General features: G+C 45.5%; 1 protein-coding gene across 1 annotated transcript in view; it reads left to right on the top strand.

The window, feature by feature from the left end:
* EHF (ETS homologous factor) overlaps window positions 1–15,161 on the top strand; it is a 41,286-nt gene extending 26,125 nt beyond the window's left edge. The window contains exons 4-9 of the mRNA XM_074372180.1: window positions 784–846; window positions 3,487–3,555; window positions 3,672–3,740; window positions 9,115–9,174; window positions 10,426–10,621; window positions 10,723–15,161. Of these exons, the coding sequence (XP_074228281.1) occupies window positions 784–846; window positions 3,487–3,555; window positions 3,672–3,740; window positions 9,115–9,174; window positions 10,426–10,621; window positions 10,723–10,822 (557 nt within the window). The 3' untranslated portion in view covers window positions 10,823–15,161. The remainder of the gene's footprint in view (window positions 1–783; window positions 847–3,486; window positions 3,556–3,671; window positions 3,741–9,114; window positions 9,175–10,425; window positions 10,622–10,722) is intronic.
* The last annotated feature ends 809 nt before the right edge of the window (window positions 15,162–15,970 follow it).

Below are 15,970 nucleotides of genomic sequence, written 5' to 3'. Positions count from 1 at the left end.
TTTACCTATACAAGGACTCTAAGTGAGTCATTTCATTTGGTGGCCTTATGAGAAAATAAATATTGCCTCTATTTGACAGGTGCAGTTTTCATTTGGGAAAACTGAAGGTCAGAGAGCTTAAAGCATGACTTCTACACCTGAGATATTTACAATCTGGCTGGGGAGGAAAAAGTCACATGTGTATATGTGCTTTTGTACAGGATACATCTAAAGAGAAGTTGCAATGCATAAATAAGGGAAGAATCACCGCATTGATCCAAATGTTATCTCTTAGATTGGATCTAATCAAAAAGGGGTTTGTTTCAATTTAAGCTCAAAGAAGAATCAAGAAGGTTTTCCTTGTATTTTTGTTTTCATTTTGTAGCAGGTCTTAGTATGGGAAAGCACCTCAGAGGCCATCTAATGACTTTATCCAGTTTAATCCCCTAAATTTACAGATGGGGAAACCAAGACCCAGATAGCTCAAGTGCCTTGCAGCTGTTAGTGGAAAAACTGGTCTTCTGACTTCTGAACTTTTATTTCCACCATACTGGGTGTCTTCTCTATAGAAGGCCAAATATTTCCATCTGATATGAGTATCCTAGCTACTGATTTTCTGGACCCGGGATTCTAGGCTTGAGTTTGTAGATGCAGAGAGGGAAGCCCTCTCCCAGAAGCAAAGAGAAGTGATTAGGCAGTGGGATTGGCAGAAGCTTTTCCAAGAAGCCAGCTTCGCCCTTGGTTAAGCATCACGTTTGGGCTCCGCGTGGGCCCACTTTGACCTTCCCAATCTGTCCTTCACAGGCCAGTGCAGCAGTGATCTGTTCCAGTCCACACACAATGTCATTGTCAAGACAGAACAAACTGGTGAGTAGTGGCAGATGGAGGGAGCCACCTTGGTAGGCGAAGACCTGGGGAGGAGGAGTGGGAGGGAGTGTGAGGGGCAGTGTGGGAGCAGGGCGGAGTCAGGGTTTTGGCAGGAAACCCAGGGATGCTGCTTCCCCTCTGTCTCCGATGGGCCACCCCGCCATGAGCCCAGTTCCTTGTCCTTGGGACTGGTGACTGCCAACTAATTCTGATTTCTAGCCTGCTGATGGTGAGCCAAATTCTGCCCACACTCCTCTGCTCCCCATGGGTGGTCAGGGTAGCATCCAGGCTCTGATTCAGGAGCCAGAAAAAAACCCAGAGAGTCTAAGTGGGCTTCCTTCTCATTACCAGGAGAGTCAGGGGACCGGACTTGGCCAGGTTAGGAGAAGCAAGGGGAGCGAAGAGGAAGGGGTCAGAGTCTACTCTCCCCCTCCTCCCTTGGCTGCGGCGTGTTTCACAAGGAGGAGAAAGATTCAGACTTGGTGTTATTGTTACCATAGTTTTGAGGGAACTTGGAGTTTCTGTAGGGATGTCCAAAGGCAGCTGTGGAATCAACTCCTGCACTTTTAGACAGAAGCCACGATTCTGAGCTCCAAGGAGGGTCTGCAGTCCCAGGGTAGCTACATTCATTTTTGTTCTCCTTCGTCTGCCTAATCATCCCCGCTTCCTCTGTCCCAGTCTCTCTGCTGGGGTTTTCTGTGTCCCCTGGGGACTTGCAGGGCACGGTAACTGCCTGGAGAGTGTGTGCACAGAGCCTTGTACCAGTCATAGCTCCTTCGGCCTATGAGCTCTCAGTCTAGGGAGAGCTCTGCCAAGTCCCCCCCAAGTCCACTGGCCACGATAAAACTGTGTATCTGCCACTGCTCCAGGGTCGCTCCCCATGTCCACATCGGTGAGAATGCGGGCCACACGGGCCAACCACCGAGCTGGCTACAGGCCTCCCTGAGGGTTGCGTGCCAGTCACCAAGAACAGAATTTGACCTGGGGTGACTGGTGAGTCACTGAGGGCAGAAATGGGCCCCACAGAGTTATGTGCTCTTTTATAAGGGGGCTGGTCTCCCATTATTAAAGAAAAAACAATAGCTGCTAAGCATGTTAATTAGGTTTGTCTAGTCCTGCCCTTCCCCCCAGAGACCAGGGGCTGAGCTACCCAGGTAGTCTGTGCTTCAAGGGCCTGGCTGCCTTAGAGGCGGTCACAGGACTTGGCTGAGAGGATGGTGCCCCCACCCCTACCGCCCCCAACCCCCACCACCGACCAGACAGATAGCCCCACTGGAGGAGCCAGGGTGGTACTGGAGAGATCCCAAATACTTGACAGTTCCTCCTGGACCATCTAGACATTCTCGTGTTGCCAGTTCCGAAAAGGTGAGCTGAAGGGTGGGGAAGACGGTCCACCCAGGGAGGATGGGAGAGGAGGCTCGCACAGGGAACAACACCCCCAAACCTCTTTGGTTCAGTTTGTTTTCAGAGACAACAACAGGTGTACGAGATGACCCAACAAGGAGAGAGGGTGTAACCCCAAGAGATTGGGCTTGGGGTGCCCAAACACGTAGCTATTAGTTAAAATACCAGCTAAATCCCTCTGTCGTAAACAGGACGACTTAGCCAGTGAGTCAGGTTTTATACCGTTTATGCTGTAAAAACAAAATGAAACTTGGCTGGTGGCTTACCACCCCAGCCCTGAAATTCAGATGCGAGCAGGAGAGGGCTGAGAGTAGCCTCTATGTGTGAAGAGGGGAACACAGGAAATTCTTGGTGGGGATGAGGTGACAGCCCTGGCCAGGTCTTACAGCTCTTGGCCAGCCAGGAAAGAAGATGCTTCTGCTGGAGACCAGCCCAGAGGAGGGGGAAAATGTAGAAGTCAGGGGCTTCATTTGGGGTAGGTGGAGGGAAGTCTTCTTTGAATCAGAAATTTGAAGAGTTGATTGGACTGAGACATGCTTACCCAGCACACTGGAGAGAGACACAGAGAGAGAGAGAGAGGGAGAGAGAGGATTTGATTCGGAAACACTCTCCTCCATGTCTCCTTAATTTTGTTTTGAAAATTTTATGTCATCCCTTAAGCATACTGGAGAAATCTCAGAGGGAGGGGACTGTCACCCAACTTGAGATTCTCTCTGGATTTCAGCAACGAAGACACTGTGATATAAGACTGAGCAGACTTTTTCTGAAAGAAGCATTCTTAATTCTCCCAGGAAGATATCACTAGGAAAAGATACTCATTAAGCATGACTTTATCTGTCCCTCCCCATTTTTTTCTACTAGTATAAAAATCTTCTGGTGATAATACAGTAAAATGCAAGACAAGACGAAGCTCCTGAACCTTCCCCCCGCTAAGTGTAGACTGGGAAAATCCCCAGGAAAGCATCCTAGGTCTAGGACAGGATCCCACTGCTGTACCTTCTTTGACTTCCCTAAAAATGCAACAGGTGTAGAACTCCTAGAAAGTCCATCTCCCCAGGATACAGGAATAAAAATGGGGTAACATGATTATAAAGTGACATGTGGCTGAAGCAGAATCTTCTCTCTCTGAGAACCACTCCCTTTCCCCACACCTCTTGCTGAACAGTGAGTTAGAAAAGGCAAATGCCCTACCTGGGGAAGATGGTTGCTGACATTCCCGTTTTCTGTCCTTTGTAGACCCTTCCCTCATGAACACCTGGAAAGAAGAAAACTATTTATATGACACCAACTATGGTAGCACAGTAGGTAACTAACTCCCCAACACTTAAAACCCTTTTACATTTTTATTGTTTTTCTAACTGCCAAAAAGGTATATGGTAAGGAGGGGGCTCTTAATGTCCTTTATCTTTTCATCGCCACAGATCTGTTGGACAGCAAAACTTTTTGCCGGGCCCAGATCTCCATGACAACCACGGGTCACCTTCCTGTTGGTAAGTTGCCCTGACGCCCGAGGCTGAGTGTGCCTCATGCAATTGCTCACTGAGAATCACCAATGACCTACGTTTCCACTTTGCTGGAGTCTTTCTCATTGAAAGGCTAGGAAAGGAACAGAATTACTATTTATAAAAAGTCTGCTTTTGACCCTATATTTGTACATTGAAAATGACCAGCAAGGATGCCTCTAGGAAAAGTGTTTGTCTCCTTGTCACTCTCGAAGACAACAAGTGAAACCAAGTCACTCTCTTGTGACAACAAAAATACTCCTTTCAATTAAAAAAAAAAAAAACTTGGTTTGGGGAAATTATCTGGTGAAATTAGTCATACTTATGGGGAGAAGGCTATATTTACTTTTCAATAAGCTGTCTTTGGCTTTAGAGGAAGAATGGCTAACAGTGGGATTCAGAGGTCAGTGACTCGGTGATGATGGTCTCTGGGTGGAGAGGTAGCAACTGAAAATTTCTAGAACCCTGGGAATCGTAGGTCAGCTTTTAAGTCTGACCCTGATGGCTCAGCAGGACTCTCTCATTGGTCAGACCACCTGCACTTTATGAATTATGTTCACAGTGGTTGTATTTGGTTAAGATTGGATGCATCTGGGGGCTCTGCCTGACTCAAGGTTCCCCTGGGTGAGACGGTTGGTCTGTTGGGAATCTGGGAGAGGGGCTTTCAGGTTGTATTTAGATCACATTTCCCCTCGTCCGCTCACAAATAGGTACGTTGGTAGGAATGAGCGTGCTGGGGAGGTGAACAGAGGGTTGAGTGTTGTCCCTTGATCTGGATGCGAATTTGTGGATCATTTTGGGTCTGTGAAATGGAGCTTAGACTTGTCACAAGTGAATCTGTCTTTTCCTGGAACTGAATTTAGGGCAGCTTCAGAACTGGGATTTAAAAGAGTGTTTGTGAATGAAAGCATGGAATCAAACAACAACCCTTCCTCCCTCTTTTTTTTTTTATTTAAATTAATTGTATTAGATAGCATTCAGACTTTTCACTTTTTTTTTAAACTTTTTTTTATGTTCTTTTTGTTTTTTTTGAGGGTGTTTTTGAGAAGTGAAATAATGAAAGCTCTTGGTTTGAGGTTTTGTTCTGGTCAAGCCGCTTGAATGAGGCAGGGCTGGGAGCCAGTATAAATGCATCTGGAACTGAGGTTAAGACAGAGGCCAATTCATTTCTCTACTCCCCCCCCCCCCACTCCCCCGCAAGAGGCCCGTAGCATTTTGTGTCACTCTAAGTATTTGCTGAAATTAGGAAATGGATCAAACACTGGAAAGGTTCTGCGGTGGATTTGCCATTCTGGGGGAGCTGAGCCAATTGGGGTAAAAATTCCATGGCAGTTGTTGCCACCCAGTCAAGACGGAGGTTTTCAGAGCTGAGGAAACCACTCTAGTCACCCTCTAAATTCCTCTCACACTTCCTAAGGTGTCACCTCTCATGTCCCTGGGTCTTTGGCTTAGGGCAAAGGATTCCAACTAAGAATAAAGCTGAACCAACCATTTCCTGAGCCTCAGGGGTTGTTAGGTCTTGAGGCACCTGGGAAACGAAAAACCATAGTCACAGCTCTGCCGCCCTCACAGCCAGGCCACCCTTCTCTCTTCTGTGTCCTGAACTCACCTTCTAGAGTCTCAGAATCCTTAGGGGCCAATGTCTGCTTTCATATTTGCAGTAACAGGGAACTCACTGCCTCCTGAATCCATCTCGTCTACTTTGAATAGTCCTTCTTAAAATGGGCTTTACGAGGGAGGGTGTAGCTCAGTGGTAGAGTGCCTACTTAGCATGCATGAGGTCCTGGGTTCAACTCCCAGTACCTCCATTAAATAAATAAATAAATAAACCCAAATCCCTCCCTCTCCCCAAATACAAAACAAAACAAAAAATGGGCTTTACAAATCTGCTCTTCCTCACTTGCCTTGATTCTTGAAGTCCTTGCCCCAGATTCCTATCCTGTGGTTGTAACATAGGCTGGAACATGAGACAAGCCATCCAGGACCCCTATCAGAATCAATTCAGTGTCTGGGTTGGTAAATTCTTTGGAGGAACGGCCCTCCAAGTCGGACAGTTAATTACATCCTTGTAAAGATGAATTCCTTTCACAACAGTTCAGTCTCTACTGGATGGGAGCAGAACACCCCCCACCCCCCAAAAAGACCTTGGTCATTTGCCTGCATCTTTGGATTCCCAGCTCCCATGAAACTGAGTGCAGTGAAGTATCTTTGTATGTTTTAACGCAAGTTACAAGCTGTGCCGAGGCGAGGCGAGGCCACACATAAACTGATGCCCTGGCTGATAAACACAGGCGGGGAAGCGGGCTGTGTTTTGATTGCTTTGTCATCAGCCCGGTTCAGAAAATGGCTGCCAGTGTTCCTGATGTGCCCGATAGTCCCCCGCCAGTCACGCCAGCTCGGGCTTGATGTGTTTATCCACTGACTTGCCAAGCCTAGAGCAAGGGTGGCATGCTCTATTATAACACTGAAATTTGTATATCCCGTAAAGAAATGGCTCACAGCTGAATCATATGCAAATGCTTCTAATCTTTGCTTCTTGAGAAGCAGCTTAGCTGAAGTCATGCTCTGGAACTCATCATAAACTCATGCCTTGGTGCTGCCCCTGCCCGGACTGGACCTTGGCCTGAGGTGCCTGGGGGCGGAGTGAGAGAAAGCCAAGCTGGACAACTTCCCCAGAGCAAGCCATTATTTTATAGGAATGAATCACTTAACCACAAGGGTGGACTTCAAAGGTTTTGACTTTTATTCTGAGGCAAAAGGAAGACACACGGAGAGAGGCCATCATAGTAAGGTGAGGTTTCAGATCAAAAGACTTTAGAGCTGTGGCAGATTGGGGATTCCACAGCTTGGCTCCCCATGCACTGGGGATGGCAAGAAGAAGCTGGAAGAAATCTGAGTTTTCTTTTGCCTTTGGCTACACATTCTTACATACAATTGATGATGGAAATATTTTTATTTACTGAATTTTGGTGGGGGGTGGTGCTCATTCCTAAGCTGGATGGAAGTCTAGTTTGGATAAATGGCTGAGATCTCAAAGAGGAAATTTCTTCGTGGTCTAGCCAGTGTGGAGGTTCTTAATCTGGAGCCCATGGGCTCCTAAGTGACCCACAAACTCTTGAATTTGTTTACAGAATTGCACGAGTGTATACATATCTGCCTTGTTCTGGGGAGAGGGTCCAAAGTTTCCATTTTACTCATAAAGTTACCTTAATACCCAAAGGAATTGATTGTAACTGAGCTTGGAAGCCCTAAACAATAATTGAGGCCAGTGAGCTGAGAGACACTTGGGTTTTTCTGAATTCAACCCTGGCTCTGAGATAATGGTCCCGCACCCCTTCTGGATGCCATTTGAAAACGAGCTTTGCTTGTGGCCTGCTGGGTAAATGCCACTCTTTGTCTGCAGAACAACGTGGCCCTGTCAGAGTGATGTATCACTTGGAAACTGGGGTAGGTGCCAACCTGTCGCAATATTGTCACATCCTGATGGGATGTCGCAACCTCACTCTGAAACCTACAGGGAGCAAGAGCGGAGTCTCCTTGCGTTTCCTGTGAATGTCTTCTCCCAGGTTTCAGAGAAATCCAAGTCATGTGCAGGCCCTCCTGCTGGCGATGTGGAGTGTGGGCGGGCAGGCGCAGGAAATCTTAGCTAGAAGAAGAGGTTTCTCTTCTAACCAGATCTTACTAAGTTTCTCTCCTCCATCCCACCATGGCTTTCAGACTGCTGGGATCTCTGAGTTGTGACTGTCTGGGCGATCAGATAGGTGACTGCGTCCATGCGTGCTGGGAAATACAGAATTATCAAACTGGAGTACTGGAGTTACTTTCCCACTAACGGGACTGTTGCAGAACTGAACCTGATTCTTGGCAGGGAAGACGTGTATGAAAGCTGTTATGTGGCACCATCTTTGGAAATGGCATAGAAACGTTATGTTATGAGTTATGAGTAAAACCTCTGGGTTCAAATTGTTGTTGTTTGTATCCTGTTTCAGGCTGTGTGGCTTTAGACAAGGCATTTGACCTCTCTGTGTCTCAGATCCTCCCCAGCTGTAAACTTTGGATCTTACGAGTACCTACCTCATAGGGTTATTGTGTGAAGCAAATAAGGTGACTCGTGTGAAGTGCTGACCACAGGGCCTGGCACATAGTAAGTGCTCAAGAAACAGGAACTGGTCTTCTCTACCATTTTCATCAGGAGTCACTGGTGTTCAAAGTTTATTGAATAATGGACCACACGTGACAGTCTTGAAAGCTATAGACCTCTTCCTTTGCCTGTAGTTTCATTCAGTCTGAAATGCCCTTGAAGGCCACCCACGGGTCAGCAAACCCTATGTTAGAAAGCCCTGATGTCACACACACAGAAAACAGTTTCTTACCAGGACTGGCTTATATTTAGGGACTGCTCTGTATTAAAGTCAGCAGGTTGTCTATTATGGTATTTTTTGGTAAGATCTGCTTTAGCCCTCCTGACACTGGAAGTGCCCACTCACTCACACACACTTACACACACACACACACACACACAACACACACTGCTATATCATTCAGTTTTCTTTTTAACAAGTTTTATTTCACAGATTTGCCTCTGTCATCTCCTCTGGTGACAGTCACAAGAGTTACCGTAATGAGTCATTTGTTAAACTAATCTGTGTTTCCATAGTCCACCTCCATCAGCCCTGTACTGAGCTCAAGACAGTCAATGGCCCCTTTGTCAGGCTGATTAAAATGTAACTTTGCATGCCAAAAAAGGCACTCCTCTGGCTTAAAAGTCATCTTTCTTTGTTATAAATGTTTACATTTTTGTCTTATGTAAAAAAACAACAACAAAAAAAACCCCCACAAAACATTTCAATGACCTAAATCTCTCAGTGGCTTCCCATCTGTCTCAGAATAAAAGCTAAAATCCTTAAAAAGTCCTACAAGGCCTTAGTGATCGGAATCTCAGCTGCTACCCTCTGCCCCTTGCTCACAGCCACATTGGTTTCCTTCTATTCTGTGCACACCAACCCCAGGGCCTTTGTACTTACTATTCTCAGTCTTGGAAGGCTCTTCCACAAACTCTCTGTACAGCTGTCTCCCTCACATCCTTCTGGTCCCCTTATGAGAGAGATCTTCTGTGACCATCTTATATTCAATTGTAAATTATTCCCATCTCCACAATTCTACTCCCGTTTCTTATCCTGCAGTTTTTTCCCCAGAGCAGTTACCATCTCTGTTTGGCTTTGGTCATGACCACATACTTGAACAGTGCCAGACATGTAGTAAGTGCTCAATAAATGCTGATTACCTGAGTGGATGAATGAATGAAGATGATAACTGGAGGAAATAGGTAAATTAAGCAGTTCTCATTTTTTCTCTTTGGCAGAGTCACCTGATGTGAAAAAGGAACAAGACCACCCCACAAAGTCCCACACCAAAAAGCACAGTAAGTTGGCCGTCTTTCAGACGGCTCCTAGCCCTTCCCCTCAAGTGGAGAGTGACTAGAGGCCACCCGTTTTTAGGCAGAGATCGCCACTGCCTGCTGCCTGCATTTCTTCACCTCAGACTGGGTAGAGGGGGAAAGAGGCCCCACTTGTTGGCAAAGCAGCTCCTTCTACCATTGTTTCTCAAAGTGGAGCCCCAATGGCTATTTCCTCCTCATTCTGTTACATTTGTTCCAAAAGTGAGACATCCAAGGAATAAGAACTTCTGGTAGGCATGGGGTTAGCGATTTCCTTTCCTCCAGGAAGAAAGGTGGGCAGAGGAGAAAGACGGGAAAAAATAGTTGAGGTGGATTATTTTTCTCTTTGACTGAATGTTGGCTTCTTACTTCTGTGGTGTTCTTGTTCCAAGAAGTGATTGTTCTTGAGATTCAATAGTGTTCTTTGAGAGCTGTACTCCTCCCGCACCCAGATAATAAAACCTTATGAAATGTGTGAGATGTCAGCGACCTGGAGTTGGAGGGGGGCAGAGAATGGAAAGAAATCAAGATGGTGTAATCTGGAAACTGAAGGGAGTTGGACATTTTTACTCTCTGCTACTCCAGGTCACCCCACAGAAGTGAATTAACACAACCCCTCAAAGTGGGGTGTGGGGAGGCAGTTGTACAAGTCCAGTGGGGGTAGAACTGAATTTGGTTGCTAATCTTATTAAAGCCACTGTTTCATTTTCAAATTGGCCCCCTCAACCCTGCAAGACCCCACCCCAATATAACCTAGGAGTTAAAATCCTAGAACCCTATCCATGTGCATTTGGCTGAAGCACAGTTGCTGGTGGCAGCCATTTACTTGGTTGAGGTTCTAAATAAAAGTGGTTGAAAGTTGCTCACCTGGGAAGTAACAAGCTGAAATGAATCCCCAGCAATGTGTCAACCATTTTTAGAAGCTACTCCGCCCTCGCGTAGGAGATCCGAGACCTTAGTCTCTTGTCTTGGCTCTGCCACTAGTGAGCTATGTGACCTGGGTCAAGTCAGTTAAATTCTCCATGCTTCAGCTTTCTGATCTGTACAATAAAAAAATGATGCTAGTTCATTCTTAACTACCCAATACTTGGGGATTCTGTGATTTGGCATCACAGGTGGGTAGGGAAGAACTGACTGTCTCCTCCTTGATGGAAGATGCTTCAGCTGTCCACGTCTCCGGCCCTTCTTTGCTGTGCCTTGGACCCTCACTCCACTCCTTTGCCTCCTTTGCCTCAGATCCCCGCGGGACGCACTTATGGGAGTTCATCCGCGACATCCTGCTGAACCCAGACAAGAATCCGGGGTTAATCAAGTGGGAAGACCGGTCTGAGGGCATCTTCAGGTTCTTGAAATCGGAGGCTGTGGCTCAGCTGTGGGGGAAAAAGAAAAACAACAGCAGCATGACCTACGAAAAACTCAGCCGAGCGATGAGGTGAGGCATTTCAAGTCCCCAAACATGATAAAGCCGCGCAGCCAGTTAGTCCCCCACCAGCCTCCGTCTCCAGCCATCTTACGCAATGTCCTCTGTTACAGATATTACTACAAAAGAGAAATTCTGGAACGCGTGGACGGGCGAAGACTGGTATATAAATTTGGCAAGAATGCACGTGGATGGAGGGAAAACGAGAACTGAAGCCACTGACGCCTTGAACACAAACCTGAACACACCCATGTGATAACCACTCGAGAGCTCCCCGGACGTAAATATTTCCAAGACTACTTTTCTCTGATATTTATGTACCATGAGGGGAAAAAAAATACATCGACTTCTAACAGGAGGAAGGAACATTACAGTTGATAAAATTATTTTGTTACTTTGAAGTATGTCCTATATGGGGAACAAATGTACACAGTTTTCTGTGAAATATGACGCTGTAAGTGGTTGTGATTTGTTTTTGCCTCTATTGTGAAGTTCTTTTCGGCGGCAAGAAGAACAGTTTGTAGTCTTGTGCTTCTTGCTAAGAGAAAGGAAAAAAAAAAATCAGAGGGCATTAAATGTTTTTATATGCAGAGTGGTTTAGGAAAAGATGATGTGTCCTCCGCTGGATTGTAAGCATCCACGTGGTCTCGTCAGGAGAAGTGGGCGTGGTCGCTGGGAAGAACTCCAGGGTCTCAGATTGATGGGATGAGCCGGAAGGATGCTGGCAAGTTTAACCTGACCTTCAAGAGCCAGTGAGTGGAGAATGAGGACTTCCAGAATCCAGGGTGGACTGTAATCACTGCATAACCACAGGACTTTCATGTTTAAATCAGCAAGAAGAATAATGGTGGAGGGGACTTTCTACACTCATTCAGGAAAGATTTACTTGGTGCCAAGGCTGTCTTCCCTTCTCCCCCTTGGATGATTGGTGAAAAACTTCAGTTGCCACCTCTGCTCTCTTTTATTTAAGAGAAGGTCCAGCCTCGGTTATTTTCATCCCAATTGCTTACAATAAGTGGGAGAAAGGGGGTAGTTTGTTCTTGTACTCCCATAGTCCATGGTTTCTCAATGGGCACAACTGACGTTTTGGGCTGCATGGTTCTTTGTTGTGTATTATTTGGCTGTCCTGTGTGTTGTGGGATGTTCAGTGGTGTCTATGACCTCTACCCACAAGATGCCAATAGCACTCCGGTCCCAGAAGTTGTGACAACCAAAAATGTCTCCAGACATTGCCAGATGTTCCCCGAGGAACAAAATTGCCCTTAACTGAGAACCACTGATTTAGCCAGTCAAGATGAAGATGGTGATTTATTCTCAAAACAATAAGAAATAAAGATCTTTTAGTCCCTAGAGTGGGGGAAAAAAAGCAAGACTTTAAAGTCAACCTGTTTCTAACTTTTAAAATGTTGGACAATGGATTGAAAAATCTAGAGAGTCTTCTTTTCAGAACCCCAGATGAGAGCCAGAGTCGGGTGCATTAAACAGGAGCTCACACTAGAACACATTTCACTGGGATTACAAAACAGTGAAAATGGTATTGCAGGAGGAAACACTGAGAGGGGAGAGAGAGAGAGAGGAAGAGAGAGAGAGAGAGTGTGTGTGTGTGAGAGAGAAAGAGAAAGTGAAAGTTCCAGGGAAAGTCTTTGCAGATGTTAATTCTTACAGTCTTTCCTCTTTTGGATAATCTCTTTCTTGTCTCATCTTAACTCATTCCAGAGTGAATCATTTCTTGCCTAGCTTTGCATCCAGAGGAAATGTTTAAAAAAAAAAAAAAAAAGGAAGATAGAAAACAGAAAACTCAGTTCAGGGGCTACAGTCAGTGAGGAGGTGGGGGCGTCTTCAAGGATGGCATTATTCTGGGTACCTGGAGACTCAGCAGTGCGCCAGGAAATCGGGGAGGAACACGAGCCTGTAGATGCTTTGAAAATGAATTTGAACATCCAGATCCCTTTTGCAACTTGTCTTTTTGGCTCCCCACGTCCTTGGCTTTCTCCTTCCTCCTGCACTGTCTTAATATGGGGATGAAGGCATGTGTCAACGGGAGGGAGTGCTCTTGTCACCGGCTAATGGAGTGCCAGCCACCGTGTCTTACTCAGTTGAGGCAAACCATTCTTAGTCAAAGTGTTTGTGATGGATTCAGAAAGTTGGAAGGATGAAGAATTAAGAATTTTTAAAATTCTAATTATAATGAGAGCCATTTTGGCTGGTGGTCTTGGTGCACAGCTTAGTGAGATGAATGACCTTCTGAAGGTACAACCAAGTTGTTTTTCTTTCTGCCTGGCTTGGTCACCTCTGCAAAGGTGTTACTCAGTGTTGTCAAGTAACAGTCACTGAGGGAATTGACATCAGTGACGCCGGACAGCACAGATCTGAGACATTCCTGCATGAAAGACACACCTTGCTCCCCAAGCAAGGATAAAGGACGATGAAGTTTTACCCGGCATTTGACTATACCACGCACAACGAATTAAAACTCTAGAGATTTGAATTAGTGTAAGCATGTGAATGTGTGTGTGTCTGTGTGTGTCTGAATGTGTGAAGTTATTAGGGACATCTGCTAATTCACTCCCTGGCTTTGCCTGTTCATCATCTAAGCTGCCTGGATCCTTCTCTGAGCTCGCCCTTCCTCAGACCTCTAGGTTTCTCACGTTCCTCCACATTGGCCTTGGATCCTTCTGCACCTTTCCATTGAAGAGCAATCCCTGCTAGGTAGTGAGTCTGGGGCGTACCGACTGGAACACTCTGCAGATAATTAGCAGATTGTGTTATTTGTTGGATGTGACGGTTTCTTGGCACCCGGTTCCTGCTTAAATAGGTTGGTGTATTAAGTTCTCAGCATATCTCTCTATTGCCTTGGCTTGAGTTTGATGCATTTTCTATGTGCTGTTCGTGACTTGGAGAACTCACAGGAATCGAGTCATGCCAACTTGGGGTGTGAACAGAATCCTTCCCACCGCAGTGCTGTGAGGGAGAGCAAAATCCCAAGGATAAGGCAGCATCAGGTGAAGCCCCCTGCTTTGGGAGACTCACAGCTTCTCATTTGAGAAGCTCGTCTGAGATGGATGCTCCTATGGTCACTACACATAGTCTTCTGAAACCCTTCTAAAGCATGGGCTCTTATTTGTTTTTTTTTAATTTATTTTTTTTCTCATGGGAACCTGAGTCAGGAAATGTACTGCTAAGACTTTACCAGACTCAGAGCATCCCAAGCTTCTAGATATTTGACTTGATGAAACTTGCACTAAGCTCTGACTCCCAGGGACATACCTACAGCTTCTGGAACTTGCTTTCCGAGCAGGGCAGACCTAGGCGATGAGTTTGCCTTTGAACATGCTTGTCCTTCTTCAAATTCTTACCCTGCTAGACTGTAAACTCTGAGACAAGGGACTATATCTTATCAACATTGTTTTCCCAGTACCCAGCTTGAGACAGGCCCTCAGTAAATACACGCTGAGTTAGTGAATTAATGTCTTCTGGAAGACTCCTCGGGTTGGGAGGCCACGTCCATAATTGGGGCGTGAATTGTTTCTTCCCTGGACTCACAGCACAATGGCCAGAACTTCAAGGACAAATTATCTATTAGATGAATACTGTACTGAGAGACTCTCTACTTTACCTTCCTACCTGTGCTGAAATGAAACCGAAACGGGCTGCTTGGGTCTGCAAGTCCGCGTGTGCTGTGTGAGAATTCTGCCACCTTCTTAGGAACTGTGAGACTGCCCTGGGGTAAGGAGCCAGTAACGAACCTTTAACCTGGTTTAACCAATGAAGATTATGAATGTGTTGATATGAGGTGAATTGCTGTTTAAGTGTAAACCAGTTCTAAGGTTTAGTATTTGGGGGTTGGTTTGTATTTTTTTTTTCTTTTTGAAAAACATTGAGGGATCTTTTGATAAGGTTAGTCATGCATGTTAGATTTTAGTTTTGCAAGTGTGTTGTTTTTCAAATGTATAAAATATAGGACAAGTTAAAATCGTAAGAGGGAAAGGCAATTGTATTATTCTTCTACAGTTAAAAAAAAACTGTCCGTGTGTACTACGTGCACAACGTGGAACCATATTCGTGAGGAGCTTATCTGACTGTATCAGGTGTATCAGATAGTCCACAGGAGCCCATTGGATGGATACTTACTGTGTGAACAAAAGAGCACAGAAATCACAATATCAGAGCTGAGTAAACCTCAGCCCTGCTTCTTGGGATTCCATTTCTGGAATAAGAGGTAGAGCATTTAATAAAAACTCATTGATCCTGTGCCTCATGAACCATGGAAATGTATGAGCCTTCACCAGCCGAGCTTAACTGGGATAAATCTTTCTGTAACTATCTGCATAATTCTTGCTTGTCTTCCCATCTGGCTTCTGGGTTGACAGTTTGTGGGGAACAACCCTCCTGCCGCTGTTTTTTAAAAATCAGAAATCTTGCCCTTGAAACTATGTTAAATTCAAACCAAGTATACTTGTTTTATGAAAGAATTATATTTTTCAAAATACGGGGTTTTTTGTTTGTTTGTTTGATGGGTCCCAGAAAACGCTAATAAAAACCACGGAGAGCAGCCGGTAACTGTGTTTCATGCTTCAACAAGCCACCCCAGACTGGGCTCAGTGGAAATGCGCTTAGCCTATAGCAACCAAACATACGCGGTTCCCACATGTATTTACTCAGTAAGCATCGATTGAGCATCTGTTATGTGCCAGACACTGTTGTAGGTGCTGAGTCACGGCAGAGATTTAAAGAGACAAAAATTCTGCTCTTGTGAAGTTTATGTTCTGTTGGATGGAAACAGACAAGAAGCAAAATACAAACAAATAAAAGGTAGCATATCAGATGTGTAGTAAAGAAATACAGAGCAAGGAAGAGGAGTAGAGTGTACCAGAGTATGCAGGGGTGGATTGCAAGGTTAGGCAGCATTAAGAAGGATGTAAGGGAAGGAGCCATGCAGATGACTGGGGGAATGATACCCGACTGGAGGGGCCGTAAGCGCAAAGTTCCTGAGGTTCTGACACGTCCGGGGAAGAGCCAGGAAGTCTGTTTGCCAGAGCAGACACAGCAATAGTAGGAAATGAAGTAAGAGTGGCCCTGGCAGGTCAGATCGCATAGAACTTGGAGGCCATTATGAAGGGTCTAGTTTTTCTTCTGAGTGAGATGGGGAGCCACAGAGGAGTGACAGAGCCCAGCTTCTAGTTTAAAAGAGCCTCTCTGGCTGTTGAGAATGAATTGCAGAGAGGCATTCAGTGCCAAGTGTACATTCTTAGTGAAAGAGAAGCAAAGGGAGGCAGAGGAGCTCATGTGTGCATTCCGGTTTCCAATACAACATGTAAAACATTTCAAGCTAGTTCATAGCATATTTCTTTCTCCTGGTGC

The sequence above is a fragment of the Camelus bactrianus genome, chromosome 10, assembly GCF_048773025.1.
Source record: "Camelus bactrianus isolate YW-2024 breed Bactrian camel chromosome 10, ASM4877302v1, whole genome shotgun sequence".
Classification (NCBI taxonomy): Eukaryota; Metazoa; Chordata; class Mammalia; order Artiodactyla; family Camelidae; genus Camelus; species Camelus bactrianus.
Note: the sequence above shows the minus strand (reverse complement) of the source record. Positions and strands in the feature narration are given on the sequence as shown.